At 40.6% G+C, this 22,753-nt stretch overlaps 1 protein-coding gene across 4 annotated transcripts in view; it reads right to left on the reverse strand.

Annotated features, from left to right (window-relative positions):
- Nucleotides 1–1,018: 1,018 nt before the first annotated feature.
- Nucleotides 1,019–22,753, reverse strand: part of BHLHA15 (basic helix-loop-helix family member a15) — a 70,667-nt gene continuing 48,932 nt past the window's right edge. For 2 of the 4 annotated variants that reach the window (XM_073591004.1, XM_073591003.1), the window contains 2 exons: nt 20,380–20,502; nt 1,019–7,733 (listed from right to left, as the gene is read on the reverse strand). In XM_073591004.1, the coding sequence (XP_073447105.1) occupies nt 7,128–7,658 (531 nt within the window). In that variant the 5' untranslated portion in view covers nt 7,659–7,733; nt 20,380–20,502 and the 3' untranslated portion in view covers nt 1,019–7,127. The remainder of the gene's footprint in view (nt 7,734–20,379; nt 20,503–22,753) is intronic. The other 2 variants (XM_073591005.1, XM_073591006.1) reach the window with 1 other exon arrangement.

Genomic DNA, 22,753 nt, shown 5'->3' on the forward strand with positions numbered 1-22,753 from the left:
CCGGCAAACGCCTCCCAATATTCAGCCCATGTGTACACCCCTTAAGAAGCATCAGCTGATGTAAACCATACCTCGCAAAAGGGAGCTCTCTTAAGACATACGATCAAGAGTAGTTGATCTGCATAATGCCGGAAAGGGATACAAAGCAATCTGAAAGTGTTTGAGCATCCATCAGTTGATAGAAAAAGTGTCTATAAATGGAGACAGTTTAGTACTGTGGCTACTCTACCTAGAAGTGGGTGACCAGCCTAGATGATTCCCAAGGCACAACTCAGAATCCTCGATGAGCGAAAGAAAAACTTTCGAGTAACCGCCGATCTACAGACCTTCTTCAGTCGTGCCCCTTCGACAGAAGCCGGGCAAACGCCCGTATTCTGTCAGACCGGCTGCAGTACACATGGGCGGAATGTTGGCCGATTTCTTTTGAACCGGCCAATGCCGCCTGACATTCGCCTGGTTTGTACTACAACAGGCTTTAGAGAGGGTGAATATGAAAACAGATTCAGGTACTAATAGTAGCTGTTGTATAGATAAAACATAATAGAACCCAGAAGTCAAGCCTAAAAGTTAGGAGAATTACCTTTTCTGTTCTACTGGGAATCCACTGGGATCCCTGGACCTTTTCTGTTCCACTGGGAAAAAAAAAGGACCTTTGCTTCCTATTCCTGTGACACCCATGCACAATTGTTATCGCAACAGCAATGAACACGTTAGAAGTTCTAACCCTTCCTCATTCAAATAAAAATGTATTCTTTTTTTTTTATATCCCCATTAGACATTTCCCATTCCCTCTGGTTCTGACAGGAAGTGAGGGTAAATCTCCCCAGTAGGACATACTGTATATAGTATCATAAATATGGCAGATGCTCTAACATTTTTAAATCAAAAATAAAATATTTTAGCTGGAATTGGAGAAAAAATAATTACATTAAGATGTGTTCTAATATATATATATATATTTTTTTTTTTTTTCCAACAACAAAGTGTTACATTGAATTAAATAAACGACAACATGGTGTTCATGAAGTTACAAAATACAAAAAATACAGTTTTTATTTAAGCACTGTAAAAGCATGGAATTTGTAGAGTAATGTAACATGTTAATAAGGTTCTTCAATCCCCCACGTAAAAAGCAAAAAACAAAAGTCAGCAGCTACAAATACTTTTATTAAAAGGTCCAGGGATCCAGCACTGTCCTCAACTTGGCCGGTTCTTCGCCAGGCCCCAGTGCCACCATGCTAACTGTGGGAAGCCAACTATCATTCTTTTCAGCTTCACAGCCGGCTCCCTACTGCACATGTGTGAACTGTGCTGTGCATTATGAATGGTCCTGCAGCCTCCTGGGACCTGTAATGTGTCCCTAGAGGCTTCAGGCAGAGAAAGGGGCAAATTGCCACTTGGATTGCCTAAGCGATTCGGGCGGAAGTGGGAGTAGGTACCTGTCAAAATCAGGTACCCTCTAACAAAATGAAAAATATATGCCAAAATTTGGAAGGGGGGCAGAAAAGCAGCACTCCCCTTTAGGGGTAAAATTCCGCTTTAAGTTTTGTTTTTCTGATCAGGTGAGGTTCCTTTGTGTGGGACTTCTCAGGGGATAAAAAAAGTGTTTCCAGCCATTGAATGAGCTTCCAACCTCTGTACAAGTTGTTACCACTAATTTTATTGTGCATGTGTTTCTGATATCGTCTGACAAGTTGCAGAGGAAACTGCAGTGGGTACAGTTGGCACCAGACAAGGCAATGTCTTTGTTTTTCTAGATAAGACAATATATTATCAAAAGTGGACAACCCTCCATATTACTTCAGGTGTTTCCAGTGAAGGATACAGTGTAAAAAGCTTTTTAGACAATGGTGACATTTCTGCCTTGTGACAACTATTCAGTCAAGTCTCTTTTCTGTCTCTGCATGACTGTGCACAAGGCCATGTCACTAAAGATATGGTTTGATGAGTTTGATATGGAGGTACAGAGCCCTCAATCCTGTTAAACCCCATTGGAGGAATTGGAACATTGACTTTCATCCAAAACCATTACCTGACCTCACAAGTGCTCTTTTGGCTGAATGGACACACATGCCCAAAAAACACACTCCAAAGACCTGTGGAAAGCCTTCCCAGAAGAGTGAAATTTGTTAGAACTGCAAAGTTAAAAATTGTATTCCAAAGCCATGTGCTTTGATATGGAGCCCCCCTGCTTTCGTGTCTGTTACTACCTCCGCTCTTCTGAGAAGCTTTTGGAGAGCATCTGTGGAAATGAGTGCCCATTCAGCCAAAAAATCATTTGTGAGGTCAAAGACTGATGTTGGACGAGAATATCTGGCTCTCAATTGGGTTTCTAATTCAGCCCAATTGGGTTTAATGTGGTTGAGGAGGGGGCTTTGTGCAGGACACTTGATGAGGCTGATTTACTGGAACTGGAGAGTGCAAAATCTGGTGCAGCTGTGCATGGTAGCCAATCAGCTTCTAACTTCAGCTTGTTTAATTACGCTTTAACAAAAAAAAATGGTTTCAATGCAAAGCTGCCAGATTTTGCACTCTTCAGGTTTAGTAAATCAACCTCTATGTCTTTATGGAGCTGGCTTTTTGCACAGGGCACACACTGTTGCCACAAGGTTGGAAGTGCTAGATTTTTTAACCGCTTGCCGACCACCTCACGCTGCTATAATGCGGCAGAAGGGCTTGTACAGGCAAACTAATGCACCTGTACGTTGCCCTTTTAAGAGGCGGCCTGCGGGCACGCGCGCTACTGGCGTCAAGCTGCGTGAGTTGGGTCGCGGGTCCCGCAGACTCGATGTCCGTGGGCATACCCGCGATCGTCTCATGGAGAGAAAGAACGGGGAGATGCTAATGTAAACAAGCATCTCCCCGTTCTGCCTAGTGACAGTGTCACTGATCTCTGCTCCCTGTGATCGGGAGCAGAGATCAGTGACGTGCCACACGTAGCCACGCCCCCCCACAGTTAGAATCACTCCCCACGACATACTTAACCCCTACACTGCCCCCTAGTGGTTAAGCCCTTTACTGCCAGTGTCATTTACACAGGAATCAGTGCATTTGTATAGCACTGATTGCTGTATAAATGACAATGGTCCCAAAAATGTGTCAAAAACGTCCGATGTGTCCGCCATAATGTTGCAGTCATAATAAAAATCGCTGATCGCCGCCATTACTAGTAAAAAAAAAGTTATTAATAAAAATGCCATAAAACTATCCCCTATTTTGTTAATGCTATAAATTTTGCGCAAACCAATCAATAAACGCTTATTGCAATTTTTTTTTTTTTTTTTTACCAAAAAATATGTAGAAGAATACGTATCTGCCTAAATTGAGGAAAAAAAATTGTTTTTTTTATATATTTTTGGGGGGATATTTATTATAGCAAAATGTAAAAAATAATGCGTTTTTTTCAAAATTGTAAAAACCGCAGGGGTGATCAAATACCACCAAAGGAAAGCTCTATTTGTGGGGAAAAAAAGGACGTCAATTTTGTTTGGGAGCCACGTCGCACGACCGCGCAATTGTCAGTTAAAGTGACGCAGTGCCGAATCGCAAAAAGTGCTCTGGTCTTTGGCCAGCAAAATGGTCCGGGGCTTAAGTGGTTAAAATGTCTTTGTATGTTGTAGTGTTGACAGCACCTTTCACTGGAAGCACTCGATTTCTTATTTTACCTGCAAAGCTTATATCGGGTAAACCTAGTATTACCACTGGAATATTTCTGTTAAATGTACTATTATGATTGAACTGTTTTACTGAGACCATTAGTCAGGTTTGCCAACCTCCTGCAGCATTTTTTACTGAGAAAACATGCAAAAATTACTGGCGGAGCACATTTTGTACTGGCAACCTGAGAAATTACAGAACTCCTTTTGAAAACTGAAAGAGTGAATATGTAAAACAGTATAAACATGATATGGAAACATTGACAATACCTATAACAATGTAATTTGCTTGATTTACACTTAAAAAGTCAACACAGCATGAAATCATCAGCCCCTAAAATTTACTGGCAGTTGTAAAAAAAAAATCACAGATTTTTACGAACTGTCAGTAAATTTACTGGCGGTTGGCAACCCTGCCATTAGTTAACTTATAAAGTACACAATTAATGACTTGATTTAAATGGTTCAGTGTCCAGAATTTTCATCATTATTAGTGGTGTACTTGAAACAACTTCTGCTGGTGATGTCTTCGGCACTTTATTGGCTCTTGTAGCAAATGAGTTGCCAGATAAAGGTACATTATTCATATACATCATCTTACCAAACTTAGTTTCATCTCTTATAAATCACTTAATCACATACTACAGAAATTACATACATATATCTAAGCATAGTTTGAGCACAACAGAAAGTACATGAATTATATTCACAGGAGCAATGTTTTTAAACATTTCATTTGCAAATACAAAGGCTCTACATGAATCTAATTAGGTTGTCTTTATAAAACCAGCATTTTCAATGACTGATGCTCCTTTTGCACACACTGTATTGGGATAAGCTGTGAACATTGTATCACTCAAGGTGGCCATACATAGCTGTATTTATCCAAAGCAATACATTCTTCGATGTGTACGGACGAATGCCTGCTCCAAAATTCATCTAATTTGAAGGACTTTTTGAAACATTTAATGATTAAGTGCTTCAAATACAGCCGACAAGTTTCAGGGGAAAAAAAACTCCCTTCTTCATGGCTTGAGCAGTTGATATTAATATAATCATGCTGTGTTAAGGCTTGATTAAAACTAGCATCTCCTGCAGGCCCTAACAGCAGCCGGCTGAGCGTTCATCTGAAATTGAGGAACAGTCATACTGCAAATACTTTCCATTATACTCTTTCAGTTGTGACAGAGTAAGTCCCATATGACCCTGATCAAACTCTGTCCATAGTTCAGGTAAAACTGCACCCCTTGTCAATATGTCCTTCCTCTTTTTGGTGAAAGAATTGTGATAGTCCTGCCTAACAAGGTTAGTTAGGAGGTCTAAATAATATTTGTGCCAAGAACAAAAAATGTATTGGTTACATTGCGAGTTTTCCTCTCTTCCCGTGTAAAGAGTGTTTGCCTGTAATAAAAAATAAGCACCTCATTTACCATTTATTATCCCTCTTCATAAGTATGTGCAGATAATGTGCCAGGCATATTAAAAACCTTATCATGTTGAGACCATTTCTAATGAATAAACACCATTCTATGCCTATAATCACCTTTACTGCATAGTGGTAACGTTCCCAGTACCTCTAGTAATTTTACAAACACAAACGCATTAGGTAGCAATTCCTGGCCAGAATCTTCTACAACATAATTTGAATATAGACGTTATTATCTACAAATCTATATATAGTTTAAAGTATAGATTACTTAGATGGCTGCCCTTTCTTAAAGCCCAATACAGATAAAATGAAAATCTGTTTCTGATATTTCTTGTATTAAGTGGTAATTTTGCAGACGTAATAAAAAATGCAAGTGTAATGCCTCAAGTGCTTGTCAGCTTCATTATTGATAACCTCCATGGAGCCTGGGATTTCCATGGTGCTTGTTCAGATTCAATATTAATGTACTGAGTGTAGCACTGTGATGTTGTTAGATTTACTAATAGATATTGCATTGCGATGTTTTAAAGAACGATAAATTCACTTATAATGCACCGAGTATAGCATTGTGATGTCTCTGGTGATTGTCACATTCACTATAAACACACTGAATATAGCAGTGATGGTGAACCTTGGCACCCCAGGTGTTTTGTAACTACATTTCCCATGATGCTCAACTACACTGCAGAGTGCATGAGCATTTTGGGAAATGTAGTTCCAAAACATCTGGGGTGCCAAGGTTCGCCATCACTGGAATATAGCATTGTGATGTTTTGGTGCTTGTCAGATTCACTAATAATGTATTCAGTGACTGCAATGTCTCTAATGATTGTCACTATAATGATATTCACTATTAAAGAGACACTGTCATCTTGTCCATGCAGGGCAAAATTACAGTGTCTCCGCAAAGGGCCCCCATGCCCTTAAACTCACCTTACTAGGACATCCCCCGATGCTCCATACGCCATTGGAACACTGATAGGTGCTTCCAAACTTGAGGGAGCTTGTGACCTCCTCCCTACAGCAATACTTGGGCCTAGCAGTCAATTGCTTCGCTTGAGCACTTTCACATGGCTAAAGTAGTAATCTCACTGCTCCCTGTGGTCACTGACACTAGTAATTTCAGTGCTGGCTGACACGTAGGAAGAAGCGATGAGGGAATGCAGGCATGATGAGTATAAATATTTTGGGAATTCCTTTGCAGAAACACTGTGGCTTTGCCCTGCCTGGAAAAGGTGACGGGTCGCACTGTGGTGTCAGACTTACTAAGAATGCACTTAGTCATTGTGATGTCTGTAGTGAATGTCCAATGCACTAATTTCAGCATTGTCTGTGGTGTTTGTGGGATTGCTATTAATGCACTCATTACAGAAATTGTATGTCTTTGGTGCTTGTTTAAATTTACCATAAATGCACTCATTACATCATTGTGATATAGTTGGTGCTTCTGATCACCATACATGATATAAATGTTATACATAATGTCCGAAATTCATTTACATCAACTAGAATTATTTCATAACAACAGTGATGATGACCTTTAATCCAAGGCAACCATATCTTTTGAGGATTCTGCATTTAATAGCTAGACTCTAGTGAGTTAGTTACTATATTGGTTTATATTAAAGATGAAAAAAAAAACAAAACTGGTTTCATTTGCAAATCAGATGCTACATCTATTTTGAAAAGATACCTCTACTGCTAATTAATATAATAACTATTGTATTCATCAGTTTTTACATATATATATGAAATATAATCACCAACCACCCTATCCTTAAAAGTCTAAAAATTAAAATTTTACCTGCCATGATATCAAGTTCTACATCCATTTAATGTTAATATCCAAAAATCATATTTAAATTCAACTATCTGGAATGACAATCTGAACTGATTTCTTGAACGGTGGTGTAAAGTGCAGATGAGTGGACAAGCAAAATTTCCATATTAATTGTACGTTGTAGTAGCAAAATATATTTTTGAATATATAGTATTTCTGAGAATGTACCTAGTATCAAAATAGAAAAAATATACCGGATATATCAACTGCCCTGCCTAAAGCTGTGGATTTGTGTAGAGTATTTTTTTAAGTGTTCATCATTGTCCTCTTCTCCATGTTGTTGCTGGTAATGCTGGTAAAACTTACTGCCATCAGAGACAGTGTCCTGGCCAGTGGGTAAGCACCTGCTGGACATGTTTAGTATGGTAGAAGTTAATGTGTTAATATAATTTTTAGCTAAAGTTAGCGTCTCAATTTTGGAGAGTTTCTTTTCTGCTCTGACGTGTGGAATGACCTCTCTGAGTGCCTGAAATGCATTGTTTAGTTTATGCATCCTTTGTCTTTCCCGTTCATTGCTCTCCAGTCTACGGGTGCTATGTTCCTTCCCTTGTGACATCTGCCTTCTTTTCCTTGTGCTCTTCCCAGACTCCGGACTCTTCCCTTTACTCCTCTCTTTATACACAAAACACTTATCATTATCATCTTCACTTGACGTCTGCTGTGTCACACTTTCATCCTCATCTTCCAGGTCAATCTCCAGCCTTCTTCTTGCTGCTCTTGCCTTTGTCTTCATATTGCTGTAGAAGCAGGGACGAAATTGACTGAAGTCTTTCTTAGAATGTTTCTGCCGGCTCTATGCATTAAAATTCTGTGGAAAGCAATATGAGAGAATTAGAAACAGTCTCTTGAAACTTGGTAGATCTTGTGAAAATTGCTGCACCTGTTTCAAGATGACAGCTCAGTTTCACAATTCAGTATCACAAAATAAAATTCTGGAACTAAAGGTTATACATATGTGTGCTTACTTGTTCTGTAACCCCTTCATGACCTGGGCTGTTTTATTATTTCACAATCTGGATAAAATTTGCAATTTTGCAGTATGTAGGATAGATTCAACTCCTAATCTGTAAGTGCTTTGTGTATTTACAAAAATGTTTTACTTTTTTCTGGGGACTTATTTGTTTTTCTTTTGACAGCATTGTAATGATGTTTACTATTCACAAAAAGAATGATATAAAAGTGAACAGAAAAGCAATTTTCATTAAATTTGCCCCTTTAAAGCAGTCACAGTGCCATTTAATGGTTCAAATACTACCTACTGACTAGATTGCAGGGAGAAATGTCAACAAATAGAAGGAGAAGAAATGGAAACAGTGACAGATTTTATCTTCCTAGGCTCCAAGATCACGGCAGACGGTGACTGTAGCAATGAAATTAGGTGACACTTGCAACGGCAAACCTAGACAACATTATAAAAAGCAGAGACATCACCCTACTGACAAAGTGCCGTGTAGTCAAAGCTATGGTATTCCCAGTAGTAACCTATGGCTGTGAAAGTTGGACCATAAGGAAGGCTGAATGCCCAAGAATTGATGCTTTTGAACTATGGTGTTGGAGAAGACTCTTGAAAGTCTCTGGGATGGCAAGAAGATCAAACCAGTCAATCCTGAAGGAGACCAACCCTGAATATTCATTGGAAGGACAAATCCTGAAGCTGAAACCCGAATACTTTGGCCACATAATGCGAAGAGAGAACTCACTGGAAAATACCCTGATGCTGGGAAACATGGGAGGAAAAAGGAGAAGAGGATGACAGAAAACAAGATGAATAGCATCATCGAAACAATGAACATGAAGTTAAGCAAGCTCCGGGAGGCAGTGGAGGACAGAAAAGCCTGGCGCACTATGGTCCATGAGGTCACGAAGAGTCAGACACGACTAAACAACTGAATAACAACAACAACTACCTACTGGCAAGGCAAATGTACCAATCTGTGTTCCCTAGTCACCTCCCCACTCCATTGGTGGCTGTGCTGCATTGCACTTAGTGGGGCTTCTGGGTATAGAGAAGCATGTGACCTCCTCTATGTGACAGTGTTCGGGTCAGAGTGGTCAATCACCAGGCCTGAACCCTATCATGTGGAGGAAGGAGCACCCACCTAAGCTCTAACACCATCTCACACAGGAGATTGACAAAAAGAGTGCCAGACACACATGTATTGTGACTAAAAATGCTCCTTTTTTGATACAGAACACTTTTCAAAAGCTTTTATAGTCCTATAGACTCAGTAGCTTTTCTATAGTTTATCTTGGCTCTCTTGTAAATTGAATGTAGATTTCTCAGTGAAGACCTTCTTTCCTTTTTTTTTTTTTTGGGGGGGGGGGGGGGGTAAAAGTGACACATCTGCTGTTAGTATATAACAGCCCACAAAGTGAATATCAAATACACAAAATACAGCACTAAAAGCAAGTAGTTAATAAATTAGTGCTGACATAATCCACTCTTCAAATGAATGTGCATATCAAAATGACAAAAGAATCTATGTGAAAAAATGAATTAAAAAATTCAACAAATGTATTTAATATTCACTTTGTAGAATAGAGAAGGGTTAAACCCCTATCTGTTCTTTTTCACAGTCTTTGTCCTGCTAGTTGGATTTCCCTTCAGTTCCCATTCTGGAGGCCCACCAAGAAGTTAAAGGGAATTTCTACAAAGTGCGGTAAGATCCCCTCTGAGGCAGTTTTCATCAGAATATTCGTTCTCTTTAGAAGATTTTTTAGCATCTCCAGCACCACCTTTTTCTAAAATAATGAATTTCCCCTCACTTTCTGTTACCAGGTCAAATTGGGTGCCTCTCCCTAGCATGAACACAGACAGCAACAAAGACTTGGCAGAGGGTCAAAACCTTCCCCACTCTATTCAAAACTAACAAAAAAAGGTTTGCCTTTACCTATACTTAAAGCATTTTCTTTTGCAGGTTGATTTTTTAATCAATTTTTTTTTGTTTCTGTTGCAACACTTAAAAGTGTTGTCACTTTAAAGTATATGTAAATCCTAACAATGAACTTCTCTTATTTGCTCCTTTTGGTCTGTTAAAAATACTATTATAAGCATATTGTTATGCTCGATACGTGCAAAAAAAAAAAACCTGTTGATCTGCCACAAATCCGGTGAGCTGATAACTTTGTGTGCTCTCTGCCTGAACTGCACTGTTATGAGTTACATTGTTCCTAGCTTTTTCAGTAAACTACCTGACATCTCCCAAAGTGTTCTGTAGCCCCAACTCCCTTTCTGTCCTAAGGTGACAATGCTGCTCCTCTGTAGATACAGAACAGTGAGTGAGCGTTGTCACCCTAAAACAGGAAGTGTGTTACCGGCAGGATCAGCAGGTGAAAATAAAAGATGAAAAATTAAATGAATGCAGCCACCATTTCTAATGACTGTGAAGCAGCAATACAACGACATTTTTGTTCTTGGGTTTAGATACACTTTAATTTAATACAGCGTATTAACATTGCTGCAAACTACACAGCAATTTTATGTTAGGTTATGGTAATATAAAGTAAGCACAGTGCTGTCACATAGTCTATTTGGCACTTTAGATCCTTAATAGGACCAAAAGCTACTTGAGACAGCCTTAAGAAAATACACACACAGAGAATAAACAGTACAATGAATGAAAGGTGACTGCTGTAAAACAAGAAAGGTGAGAAAAAGTTGTTATAATTATTATTAGGCACAATGGTATTTAAGTAGGATGCATTACAAATGTGATAATTCCCCTCTAGTGAATAGCTGTAAATATATGTTTAGGTTTTCTGGCTTTTACGGTGTTGTTTAATGATGATTCTTAATCTGCAGACTGTATATTCAGCACTGGAGCCTCAGACTTTAAATAAGAAACATGAGATCCATTGTGACAAATAAAGTGCAAATATACATCAGTGAGCGTCACTAAGCTTTCATGATATTTAACAAAGAGAGAGTGTTAAACTGGCCATACACTAGAACAATGTCCTTCAAAAATGTTTGTTTCCTACCCCTCCTTCCCTTACCTTTTGGAAACATTTGGTCAATGTCAATTTGCCCTTGTTTAAAGATACCTATGTTAACAGGGGCTGTCCAAAAAAGTATGATAAAGTTTGGTCTAACTTTTTTAATACTTTAAAGTGAACCACTCATGTGCCACATCCGTAAAATTCATTAGAAAAGAAAAAAGAAACCCTCTAGGTCGGACTTTGGAAGCAGATTGGAATAACGATGTATTATCTTTAAAAATATAATTTTTTTGAACATAGATACATAGGAATAGACAACATAAAATTATAAAAAAGATATCATCCATTGACGGCTACGCAATGGCTAGAAGAGACGGACGTTACATATACCCAAGAAAAGGAATGATGTTTCAACAGTATGGCATCAAAAACATGCGTGAGCCCCTGTGCGTAAACGCGTTTCGCTGGATCGTTTCCTCAAGACACACATTGGGAGGTATAGAAACAGGTCTCACTGATCCGGACTTGCGCCACTGTCTACACAGGACTCTCCCTGGATGGGCGTAATAACACCAGAATAACCAAAGCCAGGATTTCAAATTTGAAATATATATCAAAAGGTGGTTAAACTTCTAGGGGCAAAATGAAAGCTTGTATGGGACACTTATCATCATGTGGATTTATGCAGTTATAGTTTTCAGGGGCAGATACACAGGCACACAGGTACACAGGTGCTGCCCCCCCTGTGGATTTATGCGGTTATAGCTGTGAAGTAGATAACCTTAATGCAACTGTAAAGTTTTTGAAGGGCTATACTCACTATTCGATGTGAATGTGATTACTGACTGCAGTACAGCGAATATTTTATTCATGTCTGATGATAAGTGTACCATACAAGCTTTTATTTTGCCCCTAGAGGTTGAACCACCTTTTGGTATATATTTGAAGTCCTGGCTTTGGTTATTCTGGTGTTATGACGCCCATCCAGGGAGAGTCCTGTGTAGACAGTGGCGTATGTCCGGATCAGTAAGACCTGTTTCTAAACCCCCAATGTGTGACATGAAGAAGCGATCCGGCTAAACGCATTGACGCACAGGGGCTCACGCATGTTTTTGATGCCATATGTTGAAACATCATTCCTTTTCTTGGGTATATGTAACGCCCGTCTCTTCTGGCCATTGCGTGGCCATCGATACCTTTTTATAATCTTATATTGTCTATTCCTATGTATCTATGTTCAATAAAATTCTATTTTTAAAGATAATACATCATTGTTCCAATCTGTTTCCAAAGTCCAACCTAGAGGGTTTCTTTTTTTCTTTTCTAAAAAGTTTGGTCTAAATGGTTGGCTGATCCAACCACAGCCTCTATGTTAGATAAATCATAACATTTTTGTAATTTTCTATTTTTGATGTATACAATGGAGATATGAGTTGATACTGGAGACATTCTCCTTATATTAGCATCACTGGTATTCACGAGAAGTTACATTTTCAGGACCGGAGCCATACATAGACCCTTCATGGTCGCCTAGATCCTGGAGTTCTGCTGTTTTTCACAACCCCTGCGTGGGCCATTGTGTCTTTTATCGAGACATTTTGTTTTTGTTTTGTTGTGTTGTATAATTGTACACATGATATATATATATATATATATATATATATATATATATATATATATATAAAATATTTTTAAAAAAAGTTTGTTTTAGGAACTTATGTTCAATTTTCAAAACATTACTTTTTTTTCGCCTGTAGTGACCGGAAATGTTTCTTGAACTAATTTAAGAAATTCCTAATTTAAAAATTCCTTTATTCCAAAATGTATGTTCAAAGCAAACAAAATTTTGAGGTGTTTTCCAAGGACGTCAGATCATCTAATGCACTGATAAGAATTTTCACATGAACATTCGTCCGTAAATCTTCTAGTGTTGGGCCAGCTTTAAAAAAGAGCCAGTGCTAATACGTGTATACTAAAGGTTAAATGGCTTGAATAAGAGAAGATCAATTCATTACCCCATCTACACTAACTGCATGGATGGAGGAATCTCCACTGCTGGCTTTTGTAAGTAGGCAGCTATGACACCCACGGCTGCCTGAATACAATGGTGCTGCTGAAGAATGAATGCATCCGATAGGATGCAGAAACTTTTTGCCTGATAACTTTTAAAATTACTTTTATCAAGCCATTTGGTGCCTGCAGGGCCAGCCACAGCTCGTATTTTGGCCGGTTCAGCAGGACAAGCAGCTCACTTGGGCTCAGGTGGTATCAGAGGGAATGCCATGGACCCTGGTTGATGTTCCCTGGGTCTTTAAGGCAGGAATTCAGCAACTTGTGGTAAAGTAATGCTTGGCTCTGAATTAAGCCTAAAGCATCTGCCATGGCACAGTTAGGCTTCTTACAAACGGACAGCAAGGGGGATATAAAAGAGGTGATTGATCCACATCTTTACTGCCCTCTGACCACCCACCTACAAGCAATCATGGTGCTCCATTGGTGAAAGCACATTGCTGCAGCAAATGTGGGACCCCCCAGCAAAGCACCTAGTTCTCATGTTGACAAGGACAAGGGCCTCTTCCACACAACCCTGGCCCAATGGTTGTGTGGGGTCCGTGGGTGGGTAGGAGGGGTATCAGAATCTGGAAGCCCCAGAGGAGTCTCCAGATACTACCTCCACCCCAATGTGAATTAATAAGTGGTATATAGTATTTCCACTCTGTGCTCTGTCTCGAGATCCCAGCATCACCCTCATTCGAGTTACTGTACATGCTCTTTAATTTAAGAAAGATATTACTGAGCGGATCGCCAGTGAGCAATTCCTGCATAATAAGGGGCGGGCTGGCATGAAAAATGGGAGTGATCTTGTTAGGACTGCCCAGAGGGAGGTGTGATATGTGTGAGCAAGGGTCATTTTCTTCTGCCTGGAGTGAGGCTTTAAAGTCTCTCTAAAGCTGATTTTTTTGGGGGGGCGGGGGGGTTTGGATAGACCGTGGAAGTGCTGGAATGACTGTCAGGTTTTTTTTGCCATTTCCACACACTGGAGATTTACCCTTTTTGCTTGTTCTTGTGCCCACTGTTAGGAGGACAGAAAATTATGAGAAATCCGAACACGAGGTGAAGGAAAATAATGAGTGAGACAGCTCAATTAGAGACATTATCTATTTTTCTTTCACTTGCTTGTGTCTCTGTAACAGGAAGTAAACATAGTCTCTTCATCAGGACACAGACAGCAAAATAGAAAAGCCGACATGGATTTTACACTTCCCAAGGTCTGGTTAACACCTATTCATTTTTCAGTTTTGCAGAAAACCACTACAGTCCAGTGGCAGCCAGTTGTAAATTTTTTGGGGGGGGTGGCAAACAGTAAAACACCCCCCCCCCGTCAGTCAGTCAGGTGGGTCTGTTGCACTTACCCCATTTATGGTGGGCAGTGCTTCTCCCGGGCTTCACCAGCGGCTTCCCTTGCTCGATGGTGGTGGCTTTCCCGTCCCCTGCTCTTCTGCTCTCCGCAGACATCGCGGTGGCTTCCGTTTCCTCCCTCCTCTTCGGTGGCCAATTGGGACTCTTCTCCTTTCGGCCAATCGGAAAACGGGTCTCAGACCTGTTTCTGATTCGCCGGCTTGAGGATCAGCGTTTCAATAGCAAATATTAATTTGCTGTTGTAAAACCTGGGTGGGCTCCTGGCTCAATTCTCTGCGCCACGAGCCCACCCTATTTTGAAACCTATTAGAGCCTCTGGCTCTAAACACGTGCTTCAAAAAAACACCCCCGCCGCTGTAATTCATGCGCCTGGCGTCCTGAAAGGGGCCAGATGAATGAATAGGAGGTGGCGGTGTTCTGTCAAAATAGCAACCGTGGATAGAGCATGGGGGTGGCAGCCATGGATAAAGGGAGTGGCGCTAGGGCGCCCCTAATGGTCGGGCCACTACTGCTACAATCCATTTAACATGTTTTCCTATGGGTCACATTTACATCTCTGCAATTTTCCACTGGTACGTTTTCTGGACAGGGTCAGGGATTTTTTTCCTATAGCAGGTTGCGTTTTTGGTTCCATAGACTTCAATGAAAAATAGGTTTCTGCTGCCTTTTTGCTGGTTTTTCCCACATACGAAAAGATACCTCCCAAAAACACAACATGTAAAACGCATTAGAAAAAAACCTGTGAAAAATGCACCAGAAAATGCATCAACTGCAACCTGCATGGGTGTGAACCAGGTCTTAGGCTCGATTCACACCTATGCATGTTGCTTTTGGGCGTTTTTGGAGGTTTTTTTTTTTCATGCTTGCCACGTTTTTGAGCAGCGTTTTTGCGGCGTTTTTGCCGCGATTTGCGGTTTTTTTTTTACAGTTTTTTTTTACAGTCTAAAAAAAAAATTAAAAAAAATTTAAAAAAAAAAAAAAAAAAAACGGCAAAAACGCATCAAAAACGCTGCAAAAACGCTGCAAAAACGGTGCACTTGCATTTTTGATGCTTGTCCATTGAATTCCATTACATGCAAAACGCTGCATTTTGCATGAAAAAAAGTCCCTGACCCTTTCTAAAAATGCAGAGAAACAAAAAGGCATTGATGTGAACATGTTCCATAGGAACCCATGTTAAAAAATTCCCGTGCATTTCTGCAAAATGCAAAATGCATCAAAAAACGCGCTAGTGTGAATGGAGCCTAACTCTGTCCAAAACGAATTAAAAAGGTTTGGCTATATACTTTAAGTAAAAGGTTTGTTTTGAATTGGCAAGACGAAGACCTGATCACAATCTCATCCCAATGTGATCAGAAACAGGTAGCTCAAGAAAGTTGTCAGTAAAAAATTACATGAATCAGTGCTGTTTTATATACCAGAATGTCTACTAAAAACTGTAAGTATGATCATTAGCTACACATAGGGGTCTATTCATAAAACTATAGCTTAAAAACATTCAACCAAAAGAGAATACAAATAATCCCTAAAACAATTCCCTGAGAACATTCGACCAAAACAAGCCTAAAACAATAGCCTAACAACATTCAACCAGAAGAAACAATAGTCTAAAACAATTCCTCAAGAACATTCTAACCAAAAAGATAATACCTTAAGAACATAATATTTTGCCCCATTGGCAAAACAGCCACAGCTTTGTACACTGGGAGAAAATACCTAACACTAATGAGCAAATGCTGGTTAATTCGCACAGAACTATACATGCAGATTCACTGGACAAATAGCTATGCACCTTTTTTTTATAAATAGATCCAAAAGTGTTGAAGGTATTGTCAATAAAAGGGGGTTCTACTAGTTACCAAATAAAAGACAGCATACACGCTCTTTTTCTAGGGGACTGGTTTGTTTTTTTTCTAATTGATGTTTAAAACTGATCAGCTGTGCAATTCAGATTTGTTCACATAGAAGGCTAATGACCCTGGAATTCGCATCTGAACTGCACTGCAGTGCTCAGAAAACGCACAAGACTCTCTTTAAATCTGCAGCCAATTCGCACTGCCATTGCATGCATGTATGTGAACCGTCTCCATAGAAAGCCGCTTTGATTCACATATCATGCGAATTGGATGTGGTTCAAAAGCATCCAGTTCGCATAGTACAAACTGTCTTTTTTTATTATTATGTATTTTTTATTTTTGTATGGGGAGTTAGGAGAAATTCGGTGGAGCCATCCCTACAGAAATGAAGGCATTTTAAAGGGTCTATTCAAACTTGTGCATTGCGGTAACACTTGGAAAAATGCTAATTTTAACATGCATTACTAGAATGCACAGGTATATGCATGCCGTGATGCATTTTGAATAGCATACTAATGCAAGCAAATTTTCACCTATGCTATAGCATGCCATAACACAAAACTGTCACTGTTCTGTGCGTTGTGGTGCGCTGCGTTGTCAAAATAGTACAGGTGTATTTTTTATGCTCTCAGGAGCATTGAGAACCCAATTAAATATGAATTACCACAACATACAAGTGTGAGTGGGCTTGGAAACTCCTCACAACTGTACATGAAAATAATTGAATTACATTAGTTCCCTTGTTTGATTGGGAAATGTGCATGAGAAAAGTCTAAGAACCTATGAATAAAGCTTCTTTCAGGAAATATGAGTCAATGGGCTGATAACAACAACACAAAGCTTCTCTGATATGGTAGGAGATTGATAAGCTTAACTGCTCTTACGGAGGGACATATACTGTAAAAAACAAAACAAAAAAAAACAACAAAAAAAAAAACAGTTCCTGTGAATTATGGCAGTTATTAGTTTCCAGTTTCAAAACTGCATTAGAAATTCAAACTGACTAATTGTTATTGGTAACATCAGTTTATATGATGGTTACTGATAACAGATTATATTGAAGCAGAACTTTGCCCATAACAACTGGCTAAAAAAAGTTCTTTAGCAAGGATCATACATTCCACATTAAGCTACCAAAAATGAGTGTGTGCTATAAATTGCTTCCAGCATTGTTCCTGTTTCCAGAGTGGGTAGTAACATACCAAGAGGGTCATCGGTGGGCTCAATCAAAGGAAAAGACAAGGAGAAATTCATAGCATAGTAATTCAGGCTACATCAGTTTGCACATCCATCTTCAGTTCAGCTCAGTTTATATCAGTTTGCAGTTCAATTCAGGTCTGTTCAGTGCAGTTTACTGTTTTATTTATTTTATTTATTTATTTCAGGTACTTATATAGTGCTGTCAATTTACGCAGCGCTTTACATATACATTGTACATTCACAACAGTCCCTACCCTCAAGGAGCTTACAATCTAAGGTCCCTAACTCACATTCATACATATTAGGGACAATATAGACAGGATCCAATTAACCTACCAGCATGTCTTTGGGAGGAAACCGGAGTACCCGGAGGAAACCCACGCAGGCACAGGGAGAACATGCAAACTCCAGGCAGGTAGTGTCGTGGTTGGGATTCGAACCAGCGACCCTTCTTACTGCTAGGCGAGAGTGCTACCCACTGCACCACTGTGCGTTTTTCAGTTATTTAAAGTAGTTGTAAACCCTTAGGCCCCTTTCACACATGCAAAGCCTTCAGGTCCGCCTGTCAGTTTTTTAGGCGGACCGGAACGGACCCTATGGAATGATGGATGTCAGCGTTGACATGTCCGCTGACATCCAATCCACTGAATCCAGACGAATGGAAGCCCTATTTTCCATACGTCTGGCGGATCGGATGAAAATGGACAGGCGGTCCATTATCAATCTGATCCCTCATAGAGGAGAGCGGAGCTCTGACAGGTCCTTCCATGCACAGTGTGCAGAGACGGACCTGTCATCCGCCGCCTCAGCGGAGATCATCGGAGCGATCCCTGCTGAGTAAGCGGAGTCCGTCAAAATGGACATGTGTGTGTGAAAGGGGCCTTACATATACACACTGACGTGACAAGCTTCAGGTGATACACAGAGATGAAACAAATCTTCTCACGTAAGTTGTACTTGTTTAGCTGAAACCATCTCTTTTCTACAGCCTTTTAATACACAGATAAAAGGCTATTTCTCAGCTCCAGCAGGCAGGAGGCAGGGATCTGACACCACACACTGCATAGCATGAGCAGGGAGCTGAGTGTAATCTCAGACCTGACTGGTGAGAAAGGACACACCCCCTCTACACAGTCTCATAGGGAAACATGCACAGCTGAGGCTGTCGATTCCCTTCTCTGTACTGGAGGGAGGCATTTCCCAACATTCTGTGGTGTTGGCATAGACTGCCAGAAGTGACTGATGCCAACAGAAAACAATCATGGATGACAAGAATAAACAAAATATATATTTCTTGCCTAAAAACACATAAACGGAGTGGATGTAAAGGAACAGCACCCATTTACATACCCTCATATCCATGTTAGGGCTTATTCAGATGGGCGATCAGGCTTGCCCTTGCAGAGCTGCTGGGAAATGCATGTGCATCCACCTAAGACCTGCATGCAAGCAGCCCATAGAAGTGGGTGCAAACGCAGTGGCTGCATGAACACAACCGCATATCAATGTGTGACATGGGGGCAGGAGCGGGTGCACGGATGCAAATGCAGAGCCTCAGATCCATGCACCCACTCATGCCCGCATGCCAGAGATTGTGTCTGGGTAGTCACTGTGTATGCACACGCATCTGTCAGTGGCTCTGCATGGAGGAAAGGCTTAATCACCTGTCTGAATGAGCCCTAAAGGGAAAAGGGTCCAGCAGACACATATTTAGGCGCATGTAACTGGATGATCATTAATTTACATCAGCAAGCTCCTAGGAATGAATTCCTGTCTGTTTTTCATCCGAAGAGGACAGATGAAAAAACAACAAATGGGATGCTTGTGTAAACGGGCCCTTAGAGAGTATCTCAACAAAACCGAAATGTCTAAAATTTGACTTGTATCTTAGACCCCTTTCACACTGGGGCGCTTTGCAGGCGCACCAGCGCTAAAGAAAGCGCCTGCAAAGCGCCCTGAAAGTTCTGCTGCTTTGTCTCCAATGTGAAAGCCCTGAGGGCTTTCACACTAGAGTGGTGCGCTAGCAGGACGGGAAAAAAAGTCCTGCTAGCAGCATCTTTGCAGCGGTGAAGGAGCGCTCCAAGTGGTGTATACCGCTCCTTCACCGCTCCTGCCCAATGAAATCAATGGGGCACTGCGGCTATACCACCGGCAAAGCGCCTCTGCAGAGGAGCTTTGTGGTGGTTTTTAACCCTTTCTCGGCCGCTAGTAGGGGGGTAAAACTTTATCTACTTTGTAAAATGTAATGGATTAATAGGGGTTAAGTCTAACGAAGTGCATACCACCGTGTGGACTCATCTCTTTAATTTTCAGTTTATATGACATGACATGGACCATACACTGCGCCCCAACATCAAACTTTCCATAGTCTAACCACTTTACATCTGTCATGACAACATAAAAATTCAAACAGCACACATAGGCCAGAAGGTGGTTAAATATGAAAGAGATCATGCAAGTCAGACTGGTTTAAAACCATTAATCTTAGATGTTAAGAAGTGCTCAGACTGTTGAAAGAGCTATTTTTCCTTGATACACACATAAGCACAGATTGTGCAAGTCAGACTGGTCCAAACTCATTAATCTTAGATGTTAACAAATGCTCAGGCTGTGGAAAGAGCATTCTTTTCTTGATGTAAGCATGTATCCTTTGGTGTGCATGTATATGTAAGGTACTGATAGCCTTGTCACTGTGGTGTTCTCATCTCATAAACAGAAACTATAGGCAACCTATTCAAACATTTGCAACTTTGCCAAGATCCCTTTATCCTGATGATGGTGACCGTCTTTTTACTGGTATGAGATCAGGTGTAGGCAGCCTTGGCACTCTATCTGTTGTGAAACTACAAGTCCCATGAGACATTGTATGACTCACAGCCACATGCATGACTCCCAGAGACATGATGTGATTTGTAGTTTCACCACAGCTGAAGTGTCAAGGCTGCCTACCCCTGTATTAAAAGATGGGTTTATAATGTATATAGACACTTTAAAACATATCTAAACCCCAAAGCAAAAATGTAGTATATCATAGCTTACCAGTTCTTAGATGTGGTGTCTGCATTAGTTTTCAGTTTTTTTTCAAGCTAAGAACATTGTCAGGAAGTACAGAAATAGCAGTTTATCTTGACAAAATGCAGTGTCCATGTCACCTCCTATGAGCTGAGAAGAAAGCACAAACAGCTTTAAAGAGAAGTGTGGGGTATTAAAAAAAAAAAAACATTCATAGATGGATGCAGCATTGATCCAATGCTGCATCTGTTCACCGCCGCCTCTACACTGAGAGAGATCAAAGACCGCTGATCGCTCAGTTCTCGGCCTTCAGTGAGCAGAGAGCCTATGACTGTCAGCCACCAGCTCTCTGCTCTGCCCCTCCAGGAGCCCTGGACTGTGCAGGGGACAGAGCAACTGGCTCAGGCTTTCAGCGGTGCGCTGAGAGGCTAATGCCGCTTCCTGATGATGTATTAACTACAAAACGTACGTCAAGGCACTTCCTGCCACAGCACTTCCGGATCCCAGCTTCCGGTTTCTCCTTATCCAAGAGTGGAACGCACACCAGCATAGGACGTAAGACCAGCGGCAAGTGGTTCCATCATACAGTTTTGCAGGCTATCCTCAGTGCCTGGTTAGGCACCCACAAATCTAAGCAGACATCTTTTATGTGCATGCAATTTTAAAAAATAAAATGCATTACTGCGCTATGTAGTGTCCTTTGTCACATACATGGGAACATTGGTGGAGAAGAGGTCTTATTACTGAAGATCCATCTGGTAACATAAGGTATTCAATTCCAGGATTTCCCAAAAGCGCATTAGACCTTTTATTAACTAAAGAGGTCACAACCATCTGGTGAGCAGTTCTTATTTCTGAGCACATTGGGTGGTCCCTAAGACATACGGTGAAGGAATTCCCTCTTGTTTTTTGGTTTGGGTCTATCAATCAAGATACAGCGTTGAATATCATGGACGTGTTATAGTTTCATAAAATGTTATTTTTGATAATTTTCTCATACCATATATACGTTTGTATATTGCACTATAGGCACAAATTCACTTTAACCCTTGGTGTATTTTTGTTGCAAAGGTTTATTGTTGCACCTTTATGCACATGTTCACTTTATTTCCATGTCATATGGTCATATAAGGGTTTTACACATTTTCACTCAGCGCCCCCTATCACCCCTTTTTCTTATCCAAAGACCATTGATCGCTCAGTTCTTGGCCTTCAGTAAGCAGACAGCCTATGACTGTCAGCTACCAGCTCTCTGCTCTGCCCCTCCAGGAGCCCTGGACTGTGCAGGGGACAGGAGCAACTGTCTCAGGCTTTCAGTGGTGTGCTGAGAGGCTAATGTCGGATACACATGGGCCAAAAATCGAAATTGGACGGTTCAGCAGGAATGGACCAAGTGTTGGCCCATGTGTACAGCAGCCTTGTTGACAGAAGCTGGTCTCACGACTGGCTTCTGTTGAACGGGCATGCTGAAAAACCCGATCTGCATCCAATCAGCGCTGGGAGCCAATGGCCACGAGCGCTGACCAGTAACACCCTATCAGAACACAATAGCACAGCAGGAGAGACTGCTGTACTAACATCACTTTTGTTAGTACAGTTATCTGTCTTTTTTTTTGTTTAGCCTCCTGGACAAAAGCCTAGTGTGGTATCAGCCAGCTGCGTCCCAAGAGATCATGTTTTCAGGATTTCCCTCAGATGGCTGTGATAATTACTAAGGCAGTGAAACTGATCAAATCACCTGTGCAAAATAATGGTAAGCCTGAAAACATGACCTGTTGGGATGCCTTGAGTACTGGAGTTGAGAAACACTGGTCTAGTTGTACACAAATCCATCCAGCACTTGAACTGGAGTGTCCAGTTGACGGCGATGCCATATTATAGCTCATGAAATAGAAAAAGCAGAATATACAACATGGTGCAAAAAAAAAACAAAAAAAAACATCCTACACCAGAATTTCGGGACCTCACCAGACCTAATTTTTAAGGTGATGGACAGCTGTTTGAAGTCCAGTCTGTGTGACAACCAAGGCTCCTAACCTAAATACTATGGAAATATTACAATGGCCACAAAGGGACATGTATGACATTCACAAGACTGCCAGGTGAAAGGGACAGGTAAGCTGCAAAATGTTATATTTTTGGATTTAGATATGCCTAAATATTTACTTGTAACACTGAAGCCCCAAAGCACTATACTGTGGTGATTCCTCCCTTATTGAATGTCTATTTGTTATCCAAACCTGTCAAATGTGTATTGGACAACATAATTGGGACATATTGTAAGCCATATAACATCTTTACCATAATTGTTTTGTTAATGAATGCTTATACATGAAAAGTGATTTATTTAGTATACAGCAAGGATGAAACAAGCAAGGATGATGTGAAACCTGCAAGAATC

This window comes from Aquarana catesbeiana, linkage group LG06 (genome assembly GCF_042186555.1).
Source record: "Aquarana catesbeiana isolate 2022-GZ linkage group LG06, ASM4218655v1, whole genome shotgun sequence".
Classification (NCBI taxonomy): Eukaryota; Metazoa; Chordata; class Amphibia; order Anura; family Ranidae; genus Aquarana; species Aquarana catesbeiana.